This window comes from Mercenaria mercenaria, chromosome 6 (genome assembly GCF_021730395.1).
Source record: "Mercenaria mercenaria strain notata chromosome 6, MADL_Memer_1, whole genome shotgun sequence".
Taxonomy (NCBI): Eukaryota; Metazoa; Mollusca; class Bivalvia; order Venerida; family Veneridae; genus Mercenaria; species Mercenaria mercenaria.
Genome location: NC_069366.1, coordinates 19549838 through 19570975, shown reverse-complemented (window position 1 = coordinate 19570975; position 21138 = coordinate 19549838). Strand labels below are relative to the sequence as shown.

The 21138-nt window shown below is 36.6% G+C and overlaps 1 protein-coding gene across 1 annotated transcript in view; it reads right to left on the bottom strand.

Moving 5' to 3' along the window:
* Positions 1 to 21138, bottom strand: part of LOC123549483 (sacsin-like) — a 115656-nt gene that overhangs the window by 14774 nt on the left and 79744 nt on the right. The window contains exons 12-16 of the mRNA XM_053546697.1: positions 19454 to 19605; positions 18421 to 18537; positions 17564 to 17711; positions 13145 to 14698; positions 1887 to 12976 (exon numbers count right to left, since the gene is read on the bottom strand). Coding sequence (XP_053402672.1) covers positions 1887 to 12976; positions 13145 to 14698; positions 17564 to 17711; positions 18421 to 18537; positions 19454 to 19605 — 13061 coding nt within the window. The remainder of the gene's footprint in view (positions 1 to 1886; positions 12977 to 13144; positions 14699 to 17563; positions 17712 to 18420; positions 18538 to 19453; positions 19606 to 21138) is intronic.

Genomic DNA, 21138 nt, shown 5'->3' with positions numbered 1-21138 from the left:
GCACGAGAGAGTCATCTTACACCCCGGGGTGTAAGATGAATTTTTCCAGCACCGGTAAAAATATCGGAAATCCCCGTCTGGTATGCAAGAATATTAATTTCTACTGTAAATGCAAACATTATTTCTGTACATCAAAATGTAACAGGTACGCTATTTCAGTATACAAATCGTAGATTGTGGTCATTTGTTTCTTCTTGTGTAACAGTGGCATTTCCACGCAGCGCTTACCTCCCTAGAACCTAAATCATCAGATCCGGAAGAATTTGTTTTTAAAACTTAAGCTTCCCTTGTACATTATTTATATTTTGTGCTCATTATCTATTGTATTATATGACAAATCATACCTAGTAAAAATAATACCTTTATTAAACAAATAATCAATAATGCTCAGTATAATTCATATCGACATTTGTTATGAATGAAACTGTGCTCGGGACCAGTGTTTGATTGATGAGCTATTTATAGACAGAGGTCATAAGCTAGAACGACTTGGTCGCTGGAATCCCGTTCCATTTAAACAACATAAACATTATCTAAGTGTTTCGATAAAATTTTAATTTGATGTGTTGTATATATGTTTGTTAAATACGTATTACATTTCGTAAAATTTATTAGCTTTATCTCTGCATATTACACAGTGTGTGTATTCTATTACCGAGTTTTACCTTACAAAAGACGAAAAAGTTCCATTCATACGTATATTTCATTCCATTCATATGTGGCGAATTAATTTACCTAAATTATGTAATATTTTCTAATGTTACCTGTTCATGAGAAAAACTGCAAAAAGTGTTCCCGTAATTCTGGAAACTATAAACTGGGGCCGTATTCATAAAGCATCTTAAGTATAAGTTTTGACTTAAGTTGAAGATTATACTTAAGTTTGTGGTGAATTCAGCTTAAGTCTAAGTAAAAAAACTTAAGTCCTATTCATAAAACAGCTTAAACTTAAGATACGTCAGAAATGACTTAAGTCAGAAAACAAAATGGCGTTGTGAGTACGATTGAAATGTTGTTTGTCAGATAAAAGCACTTTAAACACAATTGTGTATGTTAACGTTGTATCTGTCTGAAATTAATGTTGTTGTTTTTTTAATTAATTTTGACCACAATAAAAGCCAAGAATTACTTATTAAGTTTTTTTTAATAACAAATATACTTAAGTAAAATAAATTTCTAACCTAAGGAATACTTTAGTAAATAATCATTTTATATACTTATACTTAAGATGCTTTATGAATACGGCCCCTGGTCAACCTTTACGTTTCATGTAAATATATGAAACAGTGGCTCGATAATAATTTATTATAAAAATTACAATTCATAATGTGTAGGTTAATCGCTTTAAGAGCATCAAAGACATTTGACTTGTGCATGGAGAATATGAACTTTGTTGGTTTTGTTGATTGTTAAATCCTAATAGCATAAATTTATATAAATCCTAGAGTAATTTGTTTGATTCAGATTCATAATTAAATAATAATTAAATGTGGATGACATAAATTTGTCTAAAATGACATTTAAAGAACAGTTGCGATTATTTTAAAAATGGTATTTAATCAAAGATTGATAGAAACAATTCTAAACGACTGAGCTATTTCATTACTTATATTCACTCTAATAAGTTTTAATACTGTTATAATGTAAAATATACACCTATATATATCAGACAAGTTTAAGAACAGATAATTTCATAGTCAACAGGATCTGACAACCATAACTAAGTCTTATGTTCTCCCTTTTATGCCTTATATGATAGAAATGTTTCTGCAGTAGCTTCCAGAAATGGTTCCACTATTGTTGCGAAAAATATAAACGGTGCCTTAAAATATCAATAGTGAAAATGCATGTCACCAATATCTCAATATTTCATCACTATCACTTACCTGATGGCTTGTATAGCATATCCAATTATGGCCATCAACACTATCTACCGCAGTCAACATGGCCTCCGCAGCACGTACATCATTCTGTGCTTGTCTCAACCATCGTTTCGCCTCAACATGGTCAGGATGTTTAGCCTTCGTAGCAGTGGAGTGTGAGTATCGCCCCGTTCTTTCCGATCTATTGTAGTCCTCGTAGTCGTCATAGAAGGAACGAGCATATACTTTTGCTCTTCTGTTAATTGTCTCGTAGAAGGTCGAGGACGAAGATGAAACATTTGACCGACCTTTCCTCATCTCTTGGTTGACATTTTCCGTAATACTTTCTTCATTTTCTAGTCGACTTGTCACAATCTTGATGAATAAAAACATTTTTCTACAGTATTCTTCATCTCCACGGTTCTTATCCGGATGCCATTTCAGAAGCAAGCGACGCAATATTCGTTTCCGGTCGATTTCAGGTAGCGCCCATGCCTCTTCCAAATCTCGCTTAATCCTGAGGCAATTCGCGTCGAATGTTCTTGAATGGGTAGGTTCAATATCATACGTTTGCAATTCATTTCCAGACTCGTTTTCTTTTCGCACGAATCTATATAAGCGGTAAATAGGCACTCGCTCCGACGACAAGTCATGATTTCCGGTGTTAACTATATATATGCGTCTTAAATCACAAGATATGCCTGCAACATTTAATTCTTTTACTATTCTCACATAAATGTAAACTGGGCCTTCGTTTAATTGGTCATTTGTTTCAATGTCATCAAGTTCCATAGCAACATTATTGAACTCGTAGTCGTTGAAAGGAAATATGCTTTGCTCTAAAAATGGATAGAACTTTTTTTCCAAATATGTGCCAGGTCTAGGAAAGTATTCTTTCCTAGGTGAGAAAATGTGATCATATGACTGCACGTTTAAGTGATCTAACATTGAAGGGATTTTCTTCGGATCCTTGATTGTAGACAAAAGTGACGTCAAATGCCCAATATATCTAGTACCAAGTCCAACGGCACACTCCTGTATTAGTTCAATCAAACCAGGCAATATAAAACTGACGTTATCCGTTTCATCACGACTAATGTCTTTAAAGTAAAATATGCAGTCGTCGATACCACTTTTTATGTAATAAGGTATATCGGTCTCAGAACCACTGACACTCTCTCCCGAATATATCAACACTGTTCTAAGACTTTGCATTTCAACAACCCGTGTGCCTTGAAGGCGTTTTTGAATCTCGGCTTCGAAGTATGTAGCGTCGTATTTCAATTTCTTTGTGCCTGTAGAAAACTGACATTTTAGTAGCCGACAAAGTGCAATTGCTAATTCAGACGAATGTAGAAACAATGAAATCATATTTGCCTTGTCGCTGCTTTCAACGTTTTCTTCATCTTCTAAACCAATGTATAATTTTTCCGAGACAATATCAGTAAGAAATTTGGGCTTTAAATTTGCGGGCCACTTTGAAAACATCTCTTCGAAATTGCAATTTTCTTTTAGATCGAGGAATGGGTTGCCTGCAAATATATCAAGCTTAATATTTCCTTGTAGTCTTTGTTCATACCACTGGTTGTTTGAAATAACAATATTTTTTGAGTCAACTAGCAGTAGATCTACATTTGGTAAATACACAGATTTCACAGTCTGCAGACTTTCGTCAGATTCAGCATCGATGTTGACCAATCCGCTGACAGCGCGTTGGGCAATACTTTTTTCAGTTGGATGCATTTGATCATCTTTGCATTTTGTTTTCAAGGTATCCAGAATGGCAGCATAATGATAAAACAGTATTTTTGTTTTGCTTCCTAGGAACTCAAATAGATCGTGGTATTTTCCGTAGTATTTCGGGGCTCTATATAAGTAAGGCTTGATCTCCAATGACGGGTCAAGGTCAATGATGACATCACATGCTCTAACCATCTTACTGTCGTTTGGCAAATGCACGAAAGGTTTGTGCTCTAAGCGTTTTTTCACCATAGAGTCGGACACAGACGAGCGTTTATCCGAAATAAAATCATAAAATATAGTCATTTGCTGCTTCACAAACTCAACGCTGACACTTTTCAAGTTTATTTTCTCTTTTAAAGAGTCTACTACGTTCTGGCAATGAAGTATTACGCTTTCAATAGGTGGGATTTCATGCACTTTTAACTCTTGTCTAACGTTGTCATGAAGTTGGGAAACATTTTGCGGTAGTAGGTTTAGACTTGTCCAGCATAATTTCCAATGTATGCACGGAACTGCATCCTGAAAGCAAATAAATCGTCCTGCTTTGTCAAACTGCTGACAGATCTGAAGTTCTTCCTCGCCGCTCAAAGTAACTGGTTCGATAAATCGAACCATACGAATTTGGTGTAATGTCTGAGTGTTCCATTCTGTACCATTGTTTTGAACAAATCTATCAAAAAGTATTCTCGACCTTTTACGCACAGCCTCTGTCTGGTGGTTTGTTGCATCCGTTTCTATTTGATGAGCAAACTCAATCAACATATCATCATTAACATCTGTGACCATCCCGAGTTTCTTTAGAAAGATATACCATTCTTTTTTCATAAACTTTTTTGGAGGAAAGTCCTTACGGCCTTTCATGTGTTTTAAAACTTGACTGCTTGGATCATACAATTCATCAGCCCTTCTCATTGCATCGTTAATGTTAATGAATGCAACTTGTTTTAATTCAAGTATTATCTTTTCTTGAATCTCCCCTGTAAAGTGCTTTAGTCTGTTCCTTATATACTTAATGTGACACAACCAATTTTGCTTTGGAAGTGCATTGAACTTTGGTAAAATTTTTGTAGCATATACATGACCAATCTCTGTGTTCTGCAGCCCTAAGAAATGATGAAGTGATTCAAGAGCATCATGTTTCCGCAGTAAAGTAGTTTCACATTCATGTGCCCAAATTTGTATCCCGTCCGCGGGCATTCCTTTTGGTAGAACAAATATTTCACAGTTTACAGATATGTCTGTCAACCTCCCATCCTGTGTAAGAAACAGGGGTAAATTCCGTAAAGCCTGTTTCAGCGCTATTTGGTCAGACTGACAAGTTAGAGCTGTGAGATTTCGTCCCAAAAATGCTAATATTGAATTGCCGGTTTCATTTTTCAAAGAGGTAATTGAATTCCGATGATATGCTAGACACTGTAGCAATTCAAATGGTCTAGCAGGTGAAGCTACAAACTTTACCATGGTAAATTCTACATCTTCTTTCATTTTACATTTGCTAAATGCCTGCATATCTAACGTAGGTAATCCTAGGGTTTCGAGGGCTTTACCTAATGTGTCCTGCCTTTGAGTATCATCCAGATACAGCAAACTAGAAACCTCGCGTAATGGAATAAGACAACGTTGTGTGTCCGACTGTAAACAAGGCAAAAAACACCAATCTTTTAATGCCTGTAGATGTTCTTTAACTTTTTTTGTATCTAAATCAGGTCTCGACATAACACATGGCAGCACGTCTGTTCCGGTTTCGTGTTGTAATGTACTATTATCTCCGGAAACACCATGACAGGAACGTGTACAAAGGAAGTCATAAAACATGCAAAGCCATTCGCTAGAAATAGCACCTTGATCATAGCCACTGTCTTGGACAGTTATACGATTAGTTCTCGCAACTGCGTCGATATCAAAGGAATGTGGTAACAGCCTTAAGAAATCGTCGAACAAGAAGCGTTTAAAACAGCCAGACAGAAATAATCTTTCGTCTACAAATGCCATACGAATATCTTCATGTACAAAGTCATGCTCAGATCTTGGAAGAAGTGGGGAATACTCTGTTAAAAATGCAGGTTCTTCTTTCGAACACCGTTTGAGTATGCCATCCGCAGTTAGCAGTATTGGAAGTCCTTCTAACTTTTCGAAGAAACTCTGATCACTGATAATGTACTTGATCACTGTATACAGGTTGACAGATGTTTTGTACTTTGTTTCTCCTATTACTTTGTTTATTGTTCCTACATTGCAATGACGGCCACATTTATAATTATAGGACTTCAAGAAAGATATTACGAGAAATGGAGATGAAGCTGGAATATTTTCAATACCTGCAGCTGTCATTGCCTCTCTAATGCTATCTGGTGTAGATAACAACTTCATTCCGAATGACATCAGAAGCTGTTTAAGACAATCAGCTTCCCTTTTTAACCAAACATCTGGCAGATAACTCGTACTTATATGACCTTCAATACTGTTGAAAATTCCATGACGGAATTGTTCCGTTTCATTTTCAACAAATGTAAATAACGCATGAAATCTACCTGAATAACTATTAAAGATACCATCAGGGGGCGCTATTTCATTTTTTCTGTCAAATACGTAAGGAAATAACTCTACCCTTTTATCAACTAAATGGTTGTAAAACTTCTTTGCAACATTCTCCCATGTCAGCACAAGATTGCAGTCTTGCATAGGGAAGTAGTAGTGGTAGTTGCTTAGTACAGCATTAACCATTTCTGGAGATGTTGATTTCTCTATAGCAGACTGGATCAATTCGCATATGTAACGTAACCCAGATATCCAGGCCGGTACAATAATAGCTTCTGAAACGCAACAGTTCCATATATGTCTATAACCCTCCTTCCAAAGTTCTCTTCTTGCTTCGTGATCAAGGGCAAAATGGCCGTTAACGTGAACAGGTAATCCTGTTTCAATTGGTAGTGGTAAAAAGCAGAAAGCCTTGCCTTTGAACGTCTTGACTTCGTGTAAAACACGCTGACTGCTAGGCGTAGCGGCCAGCCCGAGAATACCAACATCTGCAGAGTGTGACAAGAATTCTTTCGTTTTAAATTTCTTCGTTAATAAATATTTGTTCATGGGAAATGCCACTCCTCCGACAGGAAGAAGACCTAAATCACCGCACTTAAATCTATCTTTAATTATCTCCATATTTTCAGAACAAGCACTTTTATCTATTCCAAAGCGTTGTACAATAATCCAGTTTGTGCACGTTCCTTTACTATCCGCCACCTTCATATGGTAAATGGATTCAACTGGATTTATATCCAAATGTTTTTCTTTGTTAGATTTGTTCTTTTTTGATTTCACATGTGCAATAAAAGAGGCTCTTTCTTTCTTTCCTTTCGAAGGCAATTGCACATTAATCGAATATTCTTCTCTCAAGAACCCAGAAGTTATATTTAGTATCTTTATACAGGTAATATTTTTCAGGAAGAGTACCAATTCTAACATATCACTCTCAAATGTGTTAAGTAGGTCATCCATTTTCTTAGTATCCACCGTTTCTTTACTTATGTCGGATGGTTGTGATCTTAACGGAAACCGAAATACTGTGCCCAAATCCCCTTGAATCAATTCATTGATCGAAAAGCCTAGCAAATGATCACTGAAAGACCTATGTACATCATCAAGTGCACACATGATTCCCGGTTCAAGTACTGTTGCTTTTGGGACATGAGAACAAAGAGGGTCAAGAATTATTAGATGACCCCCATTTTCAATCTGTGGAGCTTTTGTTATAAATGAAGGTGTATCAGTCAAATGATAGACGGCATTAAATCCAACTCCATACTGTCCCGTCTTTGTCGGATCGTCACTTTTACTTCCTTGTCCAAGATTGTGTATTCCGTCAATATCTTCCTTTCTAAAATAACTGTTGTTAAAAACACATAATGATGGTCCTTGAAGTGGCTCAGATGATTTTTGGAATATTCTTTTAGTGGAGTGATTTCGGTAGTCCTTTATAAAATGTATTTCTGTTGCTCCAGCATCGTCAGCATTTTGCAACAGCTCCTTCATTATGCTAGCGTCACGTGGATATGCCTTCAAAAGACCTTTGATTCTTGTAACTAGACGTTCTTGTTGACCGAATGATATTCCAATAGAAATTTCTTCAAAGCATCGCAACTGTTTAGCTTTAACTCCTAAAGCCATTCCAATTTGTGGTGCAATAGATGGGTGCATTATTTTCATTGAAGTGCTTGTTTCAAAATCTTTATTTTCACAAATTAGTTCGTTTGTCGGCCAGCAAACACAATGAACATCTGGAGCAACTATTCTATCATGCCACTGAGCAATAGCGTTATACTCAGTTCCTTCCATTTCCATGATATCAAGAAGGTTAATAAGCAAATGTTTCACAGCTTCGATGTTGGAGGCTTTTTTGCCTTTATGGCACAATGTATCCATCACGTCAATGATAGTTTCCATGCTGAAACGTTCTTTCACGCCTAGATATTTGTAAAGGGGTTTCCTCATTAATTGCTCTTGTTCAGGTAATCGGTACAGATGTGGTCTACATTCCTCTTTGACATCAAATGCAATGTTTGAAGCTTGAACAAATGTACTTCCTATCAGTATGACTGCAAATGATCGTAAACTGTCCAAATCATGTAAATGGCTTTCACTGGCATTTAACTCAATAACATTGTTTAAATACCTGAATATCATTCCGTGAATCTTGGTTACCTCTTTTAAATGAGAGGTTTTGTTTTTGAATTCTTTGGACATTTTCTGGAGCTGATCGACCACCATCTTAAGCGGAAGTTCATCTCTATCCTTTATGCCCATTATCAGGCACAATTTAGCAAATCTGTTCATGTCAGTATTTAAAACAGTTTCATCTAAAACTAAGCTGACACTGCCAATATAATACTTTACCCTTTCTCTTAATAAGTCCTTGGGATTTCCAAGTACAAGACTTATCCTCGTTTCACGATGCGCCTTTTGGGAACAACTGGCATTGTTTCCATTGAAACGTTTAAGACGGGTACTTTTCCCACTTGCTCTCCAAGAAAAAGGCCAACATTCAGGTTTTTGCAAAACTGGAAGCATAAATGAATTCTTTATCCTTTCAGACAAATGCTTATCTTCGTTTAGAATGTCAATGACATGATCTTTGCACATGTACTTTAAAACGTGTATGCTCCTGTCAAGTGCACAACAACAGCACTTTAAAGCTAACCCATGAATCGAATCACATCTATTCAGTACAAGATCTGCCGGCAAAGAATCTTCATTCATACCAAGTGAGACTAGTATTTGTAAGATGCTCGCGTCAACAAAATCCTTCTCATCCAATGGAAATCTTTCTTCATTCTTTTCAAAAAGACGAGCAAGTGATGAGGTGGGATGAACCAAATCCGACGCTTTTGATAATCTGTTATTTGGAGTAGTTGGAATGCATTCCGTGTCTTGCACGAGGCGTCTTACAGTGTCGTTCTTTGTTTTTAGCGCTGCGATAATCATTGTATTCCTCTCAAGCAGACGTATGTCCCAGAAAGGAAAATGGATTTTGCTTAAGAAATGCGAAAATAATTCACATTCATTGATGACTGCCTCTTCAATGATACTTTTATTTGCCTGGTTGCTACTGATTAGTAAATCAAGGATACGTTTAGGCATATCTATTAGAGTTTTACCATCTCTTGCAGGATACTGATCCAGGAATGTAAATGCTATTTGCCCGATTGTACTTTGACTAATTCTTGGATCAAGGAATGTTACATCTCGAAATCTAATCCATGATTTACTACCTTTAAATACAGCTGCATTACTGACTATAATGTGTCTGTAGAAGGATTCCATAAATGGTCGAACAATTGGTTCACACTGTTGAGGCCACAAATCATAGTATTTATAATTTGCATTTTGTGTCAAGTTGATTTCAACGATAGCTTCCAGAAGGTTCACCTGTGCAATAACCAAAGCGTCTTCCATTAAAGAAATGTTCCACGCATTATCTTTACTATATTTGTCATCCTCGGTGAGTGATGCAAGTTGTCTCCTTGACGAAGTTACTGCAAAACATCCATTTATGTGTACTGGTAGCTTTGTTTTCAGGGGTAAAGGAAGAAAACAAAAAACATGACCTTCTCTGTAAAAACCTAAAGGGGCGTGTTTTAATTCTAATGAATGTACATCATCATCATCTTTATCGAGTGGGACTGCAACTGCTGAAAGTGGCACGGACGTCTGAAGAAGAGAGTCTTCATGTTGCTTTAACGAATTTTCATTACCTGTTGCCCAAGCCGTTATCCACGTCGTTTTTGAACTTTTCGACATTTTACAAACTCCGCGCATCATTTGCTTTGCATAACCTGATACCTCCTGATAGAATACAGATTGATGAATCTCCACAAGCCCTGTATTGTTTTTCACAATGTCTTGTATTCTTGATAAGACAGATTCAGTGATAGGTACATGTACTCCATTTTCTAATTTAAGTGAATCTTTTCTTAACTTGTATAATAATTTATGCTCTGATGCGTTTCTAGCATTGGCTGGAAGATGGCATATTTCAATTGATTTAACATTTTGTAAAAACAAGAGAAAATTACCAGCAGCGTTCATGAACATTTCTAAAAGTGTTTGCATTTCACGTTTTGTATAGGCTTTGGTTGATATTTCGCTCTCGCTTGCTTGTTGTTCAGTGCGAAGAGGAAGTCTGAACAATGTACCACTGAAATTTGAAAATATGTCGTCGGCTAATTCACATCCAAAAATGCCATTATAGGGCTTAAACTGATCCATGTATCTAGAAACCAACGTCTTATTCGAAAGTTGATACTTCAGACCTTTACTCTTCCTCCCAAGTATTTGAGTGAAATACTTCTCATGTGGGTCAAAAAACACTATGTTTTTTCCGGAAATGAGACTAGGTACATCTGTCAAATTATAGACAGAATTAAATCCAAGACCAAACTTTCCTATCTTTCTGACATCTTTTTGTTTTGTTGCCTCATTCATCTTGGTAATGTTTTGTAAATCCTCCTCTGTGAATAAAGCATTGTTATAAATCCATAACGCTGGACCTTGGAAGTTTTTCATTTCTTTGCTAAAAACACGTTTTCTTGCTTTCATATTGTGTCTTTCATCGTACAAAAATTTTACAGTAGTAGCACCTGCGTCGTCGGCGTTCTGAATCAATTCTTTTGGAACTGAAACACCATCGGTGTAACCCTCATCCAATAAGGATTTTATTCTAGTTGTAAGTCTTTCGTTTTGTCCCCAGTCTTCTACACCAATCTCCTCGGCATTTAGTAAAACCTTTCTTGAAAGAGACTCAACTCCCAATAATTGAGCTGTCTTTTGGGACACCATTTCATGTACAAAATGCACATTATCATCTTCTTCATAAAAATATCCTGGATCGTCATCATATACACACTCTTCAACTGGTACAAGTTTTAATCTGAGTTTTGAATCTTTCACCATCATTAAAACGCCAGTCTCTAAGTCTTCCAAACGGAAGTCTTCTTGTTCAGCTAATGTAGCTAATCTTTCAAGTATATTACGCGTAGTAGTTTTATCTCTTTTCACGTCTTCTATCCTTTGTACTTGGCGATGAGTGATATCTATCATATGCAGCGTGTCTAGTAAGACTTGAACATCTTGTAAATATCTACATCCAAAAAGGACAAAAAGACTTTCTTTCTTTTCAAACTCTTCTGGCAATGCGTAAGAATATGGCTGAAGATTTATATCCTCATAACTGCGTTTAACCGTTACTTTTTCGGCAGTTACAAAACCACCCCTTGTCCAGATTACTGCCTTGTTTTCAAGAAATTGCATGTTTGTCTTTAATTCTTCTTTTCTGGTATCAAGAAAAGTGTATATTTGTTTTAACATTGGCTTTATATCTGAACAACTGTCGACAGAAAATGAAGCTTTTACAACTTCTAGCTGTCGTATGACATCAGTTACCCTAGGTAATGTCTTTAAACCAAAGAATTTGCTAAGTTCGTCAGCAGGACACGCAACGGTTGGCATAATTGCCCCAACTAGAAAACAAAGGCTGACATCTTTAGCTTCCGATGGTTTGCACAGCAGGTTTGAATAAGAACACCACTCAACACATTCCGGGTAATGTTGTTTCCTACTAGCTTGTACAATCATGAAATGCAAGTCCTTCAATGAGTCACCAAGTGTACTACCGGTTGAGCATTTATTCTCTAATAGTTTGGGTCTACATTTAAATAGATTCATTAGCTCAAATGCTTTACTCGTAATGTTTATCTTCATTTTTTTCCCATGACATATTTTATCAAGTGATTGAGCAATCTGCAGGGCAATGTTTGCGTCAATATCTTGTACACCTTTTAAGCCGAGTCTTCTCAAACAGTAAATTATTTTGCTATCAGCCCCGTCAATTGAGTCCGGCAAAAGATGCTCACCTTGCAGCAAGTTCTGAAGACAAGGGTCGGATGGATCAAAAAGATCAAAAGGCTTGTGTAACTTTGATCCTGCTTTTACAAACGATATTTCAGAAGCGCATTCAACGATCTCCTTTTCTGCTTCAAATCTGTGGAAATTTTCCATAAAGTATGTCATAAATGTTGGAATATCACTGCTTTTGTGTTCAATCTTAAAACGTTTGACCGTCTCCATGACTAACGAAGAGAGAGCCACTCGTTGTGAACCCAGCTTTGTAAGGAGATTTTCCTTACTTTTGTCTGCAGAAAGGTATGCGAATGGATACAATATCTGATCTGGAAAATCTTCAGTTTCGTATATATGTAGTTTGGTTTGCGATACAGATGCCTCGTGTCCTATGTCTTTTCTGAATCTGATTGCTTTGAATATATGCAGTTCCTTGATCAATTGAACGGCTTCGTGAGTCAAAACACTGGAAACCTCTGTGACATAGGAAAGCAATATTTGTTTGTCTTTCCATTCGCATGTTTCATTAAATTTAGAAATGACATTCTCCGGAGTGTCATCTGACGAAATTGCAGACAGTAGAGAAACAACACTTTTTGTTGTTGGCCAGAATACGTGAGCTTTCACGACGTCCTTCGGGATCCATTTGGGAAAACTTTTTATTATCGTCACACCCATTGCTTGGAAACACCTACATATCTCATCTGATAATTCATCTTTCCCATTCAATTGTACAAGCAGGAGATCAGAAAGCTTCAGCAGTTCTACTGCTTTTGGCTCCTTCCATGTCCCTTTCGTCAGTAACGGTAGTATACTAACATCTTTGAAGCGTTTTAAGGAATGTTCTGTCGTGATATATCGCCAGACGGCCTTTAACCAAGATAATAATTTCGGCGGCGTTTTACTTTTATATTTTGTAACAGTCTCCTGTAAGAACCTTTTTAAGGTCTCTGTGTCCATCATTCGTAACTGATATAAACCTAAAAAAAAAAAAAGAAAACATAACGAAATTAGAAGAATGTAGTAAAAATAAATTAAATTATAGTAAGATTGTCAAAATTGAAGAAAATAAACATATTTGTATCGATGAAATGAACAAAAAAGTAAAATTTCGATAACTGTTTTGTAGTTATTAAGATTTCCCTTACCTTGTTTTGCAATATGTGTTAGATGGCGAGTTAGTGATTCTCCAAGCACTGGATCTTGCAAAACCAGTTTCTCATCATGATATGGAAGTATCTTTATTTGATCTAACGGACATATAAAGACTTTATCTGCCTTGGAATCGTAGGTCGACCATCTCTCAGAATGTAACGGAAGTAGATCTAGTCCATTTACTTCTTTGTAGTTTGTCTCGTTTGAAAACAGGTATGTTAAAATGCCTGCTTTGTGTCTGCTTGACATGGACTTGTATCCAGAGCTCTGACGTAAACTTTGAACCAAAGAAGCTGGCGACAAATCTTGAATAAAAGCAAATTGTCGTTTGAGCGTCTGAAAAACTGGGACTGGGATATCCACGTATTTGCTTCCAATAGCATTCAAACACTTGATAACAGATTTTTGGACATTTGGCGCAACAGTGGTGTCGATAAATGTTGCAAAACATGCGTCATTAAATGAAATCCAGTTATCTGTATCGCCATGATAGACACACTTCCTGCGACTCAACCTCTGGTATAATGTATTTTCTAAGACACTCCATCTTCTTTCGGTTTTCATGCAGTCAGGCATACACTTGTAAACAGTCGCAACAGAAGCTGGAGTATTTCTATTTATATCTGACCTTTTGATTACGGCTAGTATAAGAGCTTCGTATGCACGTGGAAGTGCTTCAGAAATAAGACACTTATTCCACAGAATGGCCTTATCATCGATTTTTCTCCCATGTTGTTCATCCGTTTCCCATTTCAGATGATGTCGATTTTGACTGAGAGCAAAATAACCGTTTACATGTACAGGAAGTCCGGTAAGCCTAGTGCCTTCTCTTGGTAAGGGTAAAAAACAGAAAACATGCCCTTCAAATGTAACTGAGTCATGATACAACGGTTGGGCAACACCAACAGTAGGACTATATCCTAAATTTCTATCTCCAATCAACCTATTGAACTCTGGTGACACATTTTCGGCCACAAAGTAATTTATGACTAGCCACTCGGTACAGGTGTGTTTTCCTTCTACAATGACATCGACAGTCATATTAAGTTCGCATTTCACATCTTTTTTGTAGGTAGCTAAACTTGCTGTTTTTATTGCTTCCCTAAACCTGATCATATGTTCTTTGCTTTGACTACTTTGGTTTTTTATTTTAACTGTCATTATTTCAGTCAATGAATTTTTAATATCACGGATGCTAAGAGAAACGTGTTCAAGACTTTTAAGGAAAATAAGTATACTTGAAGATTCTGCTTGAAAACATTCAAAAAGAGCCATGACTTTCTCCTCATCATACAACGTATCTGAAAGGACAGATTGTTTGTCACGGAGTGGAAAGCGCATGATGGTCCCTTTGTAGTGACCCCGTTTAACAACCTCTTTAGTAAAATCAAATGTGCCTTTAAATGCTTTCCAAAACTCGGCAGCTCCTAAGCCACACTTTGCAAGATGTTCTACTTCATTAAGTTCAATCATAGCGTTAACCATATCTGAAGGCTGTGTAGGGTCTATCAGTAAGACTTTTGTACCACTAAGTATGCATGGATAGTCTGAAATAAGATAAATGTAACTCCTCTGTGTAACCACCTGATTGCAAAATAGAATACGAGGGCCTTGATGCCCCTCGATCGCTCATCTGAGTTTCACAGCTCAAATAGGTCTAAGAAACTTTTTCTGCCAAATAACTTTGAAAACTGGCGATTCCGACGGGAAGATTTTAGAAAGTTTCCATAGAGACATATATGGATAAGTTAGCCACTAGCCCCCTATCAGCCATGTTTTAACAAATTAAGATAGCTTTAACAATTAAGTACTGGGTCAATCCGGAAACATTCTGTGAATGTCTTTTGAAATCCAGCCAGTTGTTGAGGAAGATTTGTTTTAGCTCTAGTATTAATGAGGTTTGCAAACCGGATTTATTTTGATAATCTTGGTAAGCGGATATGAAACATTACTTACTAGGCAAAAATTGCACCATGCTTTGTGACAAATCGCTGTCACTTTCTGGCAACTTTTGTTTTGAAATTGATTTCATGATTTTGACAATTGAAATACTAAATACTATACAATGTATTCATCTTAATATAAAACATTGTGAAATCACATGTATTTTTAAAAGTGAGAAAGCAAATTTGATGGTATAACTTCAGTCCCAACTATATGCATATAGGGAGAAGTGACAAAGGCCTCTGAATGTCCATTTTGTTATGATGATCGGATTCATTTGAACAGTCCTGAAAGATAGGCACCAAGATCACTACCAGTTTTCTCAATGTCCACATCATAGGAACTGGGAAAAGTGTCAATACCTTCTGTCGACCATCAAAATGTTTTTAAACTTGAGCTATTCTAGTAGGGACTCGACTAAGAACATTTTCATAGAATTATTACTAGCATAAAATAGAGCCGTCAGTCTATTTAAGGTCCCAACTAGATAAGCTAAGATAAGATATGATAGAATAAGAAATTTGTTTATCATAGTGACGTTTTCGTTCACAATAACTTTACAAAAATCTACATTTGATGTATGAAATTATTCTGGTTCGTAAAAAGAAACAAGAGTCAAAATTTAAAATTTAATAATAAACTCTAGCGCTTTCGGCTTTTAAAGAAGCATGTTTTAATGGGTAGCATAAAATAAAAACAATATTGGCGTATGCCCCCGCCCGCTTAGCTCAGTAGGTAAGAGCGTTGGTCTACGGATCACGGGGTCGTGAGTTCGATCCTCTGCGGGGCGTATGTTCTCCGTAACTATTTGATAAACGACATTGTGTCTGCAATCATTAGTCCTCCACCTCTGATTCATGTGGGGAAGTTGGCAGTTACTTGCGGAGAACAGGTTTGTACTGGTACAGAATCCAGGAACACTGGTTAGGTTAACTGCCCGCCGTTACATGACTGAAATACTGTTGAAAAACGGCGTTAAACCCAAAACAAACAAACAAATATTGGCGTATATTATGCATGCATAGTTCAATAATAATGCTTACTGGTCATGTCGATCCATCAAAGTCCTTAAAATATTGTTAATTAATAGCAGACTCTGACATGGGTTTTGACAAGAAGACTTTATCAATTTCTTTTTTCCGTTGGCATGGCAACCAGAGTACAGCATGGAATGGATTTCTTTGTACAACTTTGGCAGTGGGTCTTCAAATTTTTATGAAACTTGCAAACTTCCACCACCAGCTGGTTACAGAGGAGATGTAGTTTTAAGAAAAGTGTGGGCAGACGGCGAATGATCACAGTAGCTCATCCCTGGAACTCCGTGCTCAGGTGAGCGCAAACACTAAAGCATTCTTTCACCTGCATTATTATTATATACTTGATCTCTATGGCATCTCATGTAAAGAACTTGTTAAATCTAATTAATGTCTCTACATAAAATGCTAATCTCGTTCATGTATTGATATGTTAATAAGTTAGTTTATTCTTTAAATACTCTTTGTCTAATATAGGGTAGGAATATGCGTCAAATCATATATAGTGCCCGCCCGCTTAGCTCAGTTGGGAGAGCGCCGATCTACAGATCGCGGGGTCGCGAATTCGATCCCCGAGCGGGGCGTATGTTCTCCGTGACGATTTGATAAAAGACATTGTATCTGAAATCATTCGTCCTCCACCTCTGATTCATGTGGGGAAGTTGTCAGTTACTTGCGGAGACCAGGTTTGTACTGGTACAGAATCCAGGAACACTGGTTAGGTTAACTGCCCGCCGTTACATAACTAAAATACTGTTGAAAAACGGCGTTAAACCCAAAACAAAGAATCTAACAAACAAATCATATATGCACGAAACAATGCCCGGAGGGACACTTGCGATCTTTATCACCAGAAGCTGGAAAAGTCGCTATATGACCTAACTTGTGACGGTGTGACTCATTCTAAACCCAGGAAAAACAAAAAGAAACAAAAACGACAACAAGACAAAAGAGAAAATCAAAGTAATTTTATCTTCCGTACATTTTTTTGAAATAAACGTACTACCTTAATATTTGCCGCATAGCTTTTTGTTCCTTTCACCTAGTGTTCTTAGATGTGAGACCATGTTTATTTCTACAAGTTTCAGTAAATCAGTGACTATCAATTAATGACGAAAAAAACACTAAAAACTTAAAATAAGACTCATAATCCCTGTTGTTCTAATCTACCTAAAATTGACAAGTCAAGTCTATTAAAAGTCCATGGAAGATAATGCTTGGAGTCAATTAGAATTCCAGTCTCATACAGATTTCGGAGTGAAACCAGTAGTTAACGAGCATTCCTTTGTTGGCCTTGTAAAAATATCCTCGTTCAACGCATAAAAATGCATACACTGTGATTGTACTGAATATAAGCAGACATAATAGTTAGTTTGCCCAATGTAGAACTAATAATACATCAACATCATTAGGAATTTTAACGTTCTATCTTACCTGTCATATGAAAGACCGACTTGAATCCGAGTCCAAACCTTCCAACTTTGAGCGGATCTTCTTCTTTCACGCTGCTATATATCATCCGTATACCTTCCCAATCTGTGTCCGAGAAGACAGCATCATTGTAGATACACAAAGCCGGACCCTGATAAAACATGTTTTATTTTTACTTTCAAATACCATTTCAACATAACAATTAACCATATTATTATGATGACACTTTATACAAGTCGCCGGTCAATAGTTAGTGCAATTAACCTGTCTATAGATCAGCGCTATTTTTTCTGCACGTAAGTGAAAACCTGAATACAAAAATGAAAATTTGTATCTGATGTCATGGTATGAAACACTTACTGAATGGCTTGCTGGCCAATAGTCAAAAATATCTGCTCTGTGTCCTTGGGACCTCAGTTAATAGATTTGACTATTGACCGACAAGCGATTAAGTAACTGTGTAATAACGAGCACAGTTTCAATACGCCAAGTTCCACTACCAATTTTCAGTTATGGCTCCAAATATTGAAATACCATTTGCAAGAAATGACAGTAGCATTCACCTGTGTTTCAGCTACGATAATAGCCGACCAAGCTAGCTAAATAGGTAGCGCTAAGTGCTTCCTATAACGACGGTGTAAGTTCGAATCCTTGAGTACGAGTGTAGTTGGCAATACGTCAAGTCTTTCGTTTTCACTTCTGACTTGTGATACGGGAAAATTGATAATTACTAGCGGGGGAAATGGTTTATTCTGGTATTGAGTGCTGGCTAGATTTACTAGCTGCTATATGTATCTGAAAAACGAATCTACAACCCAACGTTTAACCAACAAATAAACAAATATACTTGTGCAACTCACCCGGAAGAACTTTGTATACTTTAAATTATTCCCACTCGTCTGCTCATTTATCTTTCTCCTGTCATACACTATCTTGACTTCACGTGCTTCTGCGTCCTCCGCATTTTGAATCAGCTCCTGGTATATTTGTTTCAAAAAATTGTTTTATTACACGACTGCTTATACCAATCTCCGTTCCATAGTTTGTACAATATGAGTGGTCAATATTCAACACATGTTTGCTGGTCTAAAGTCAACACTTGAAAATTTATTTCTAAAGTCTGGTACATGTAGAAACAAACATAATGAATGACTTGTCACTCTATGACTGTATAATATTGTGAATAGATTGAGTCCTGCAAGGAAGGGGGATTTTTTTTATAAATCGAGCAATCGCTTGCTGAGTAAATGTTGAATGATACAATGTTTTGCAAATATTACCTGTTTGCAAAAGAAATGATACACCACACTGAGTTATTTATTATGTTACAGTACATAATAATTGAACAACACGAGTGTAAAATTTCCATAATTATGTATATCGTAGTTTGTGTTCCATCAGGCAAAGATGCTGGGGCAGGAGTTGTGGTGCTTTCAAATGAATTACTATGGCGTCATTGTTGGTAAAATGATAAAAATTATTTAACTTTTATTCTATCTGAGCATTTTTTCATGTTATTTTGTTAGCTTATTTGTCCAGATGTTTGATTTTTTCAGACTGTTTAAAGACACAGAGCGGAAACGATTTTGTGACCGGCAGGTAGGGCTAACGACATGCTCCCAACAACATCTCTTCCTAGAATAGGAGAAATAAAGCAACCATTACCGTCTAACTTGGGGTAAAAGTGTGTTTTATTACAATTTATTCCGTTTGCTTCTAGCGTATTACTATTGGTAGCGACGGGGATACAGCAAATATTGATATCCCATTGTAAAACTAAAATACTACAACATATTGTGGTCTTCCCTGCTCCCAGGCCACTACTTAATAACAATTACCTGTACACCCAGATAAATAAGGCTAAGTGTTCTTCAAAAATATAAGATATTTTACCTTCAAAATTTGCCCTCCGTCGGGATATTCGGAAAGGATTCCTTTCAGTTGTTTGATTAGAGGAGGCTGTTTCATTGAAGAAAAACTTATACCCTTCCTCGCTTTTCCTCGCCTTTCCTCGTCTTTCCTCGCCTTTCCATCGCTTTTAGATGCTAGAAAATTTCCAGTGAACAAAGACTTAAATTAGCCAATGTTATACAGCGCAGACTAAATGGTGTCACCAAATTCTTTTTAGTACAATTAAAAAAATGTATACATATTAAACTACTTAGGCAAACTAATCTTCTATAGCTATCATTTCAATAAGGAGACATCTATTTGTCAGAAGCGTATACTATAGTAAGGTCTGCGTTTATTTTGCACAAATACCCTAACTGGCGCATAGCCAACTGATTTTTGTAAAAACATACCCATATCTTGTTACTTCATTCTTGTACTCCTCTGATATGCTGGAGAAATAAGGAGAAAACAAAATAACGTAAAATTTTAACATTTGTCGTAAACATTCATAACCGTTAAAGTTACTACGGAAACCGGTTAGTGCCACATTGAATGTCGGGGCGACAAATGACTCAACACACGACAATGCAACGGAACACACGATACGACACGCGACAATGCGACGCGACATTCGATATTTATCGCGACATTTCGTGCTACAGGCACGACAACACATTGTGACACGTGACACTCCGTTGTCTGAATGTCGCATTGTCGAGCTCCGCTCCGCAATATCGACTGTTGTATCGAGTATATTGTTGCATTGTCGAGTATTGTGTCTAATGTCGTGTCGGCACACGACATTCGATATGGCACCAACCAGATTCCACAAGTTACAGACTGTATTAACCCCTTTAGAAGGTATCTCTCATTGAAGTAGTATTGTAGACAATAATCGGAGACTGGATATACTAACAGATAAGATTTGCATGAGAGCATCGTGCAAGTGGCTTCATTCTATTCCTGCCGATAAGACTCGTGCCATAAAATATGTGACCTTTTGCATAGCTCGTCCTTAACATGTGTTGTAAAAATGGAAATAATTAACTTTAAATGTACAGACTTATGCCAGTTTTTGAAAAGGTTTTCTTATGTTTATTCTCTATAGGAACATAAAAATATAGCTTTATTTGTATAAATAGTGAATTTAACACGGCATTTATAGGACTACTACTGCAGTAGCTATATTTTTACATTGAAATGAACTGATCCCTGGTAAATAGTCAAACATAATTTAATAGAATTCAAATCTGGGGATATTTGTAGGAAATAGGATTTCACACGCTAGCCGATTTTCAGCTTTCAATCCCGGTCGAACATACACTCATAGACATTTATAATCGGTCACCTACGATTTTCATATATTTCTTTAAGAATACACTGAAAATAAAACAATAAAGTATACAATCAATTTATTCAATATCTTAATAACAATATTAGTTTCATTTCATTAGAACATTTGAGATTTGGTAACAACAACAGTTTGAATAACAACATCCACACTTTCTCTTTGACAAATTAATATCATTTAGGAGTTGCTCAAAAGAAGAATTCGACGTTTGCCACAGCAATTGAGTCTACATGATCTTGAAAATGACGTCATTAACAAGTGGCAGAATATCGCATGTAAGGCGCCATTCAGAGATAAATCATTTCGATGCGTAGCCGTTTTCAAGCAGTTATTA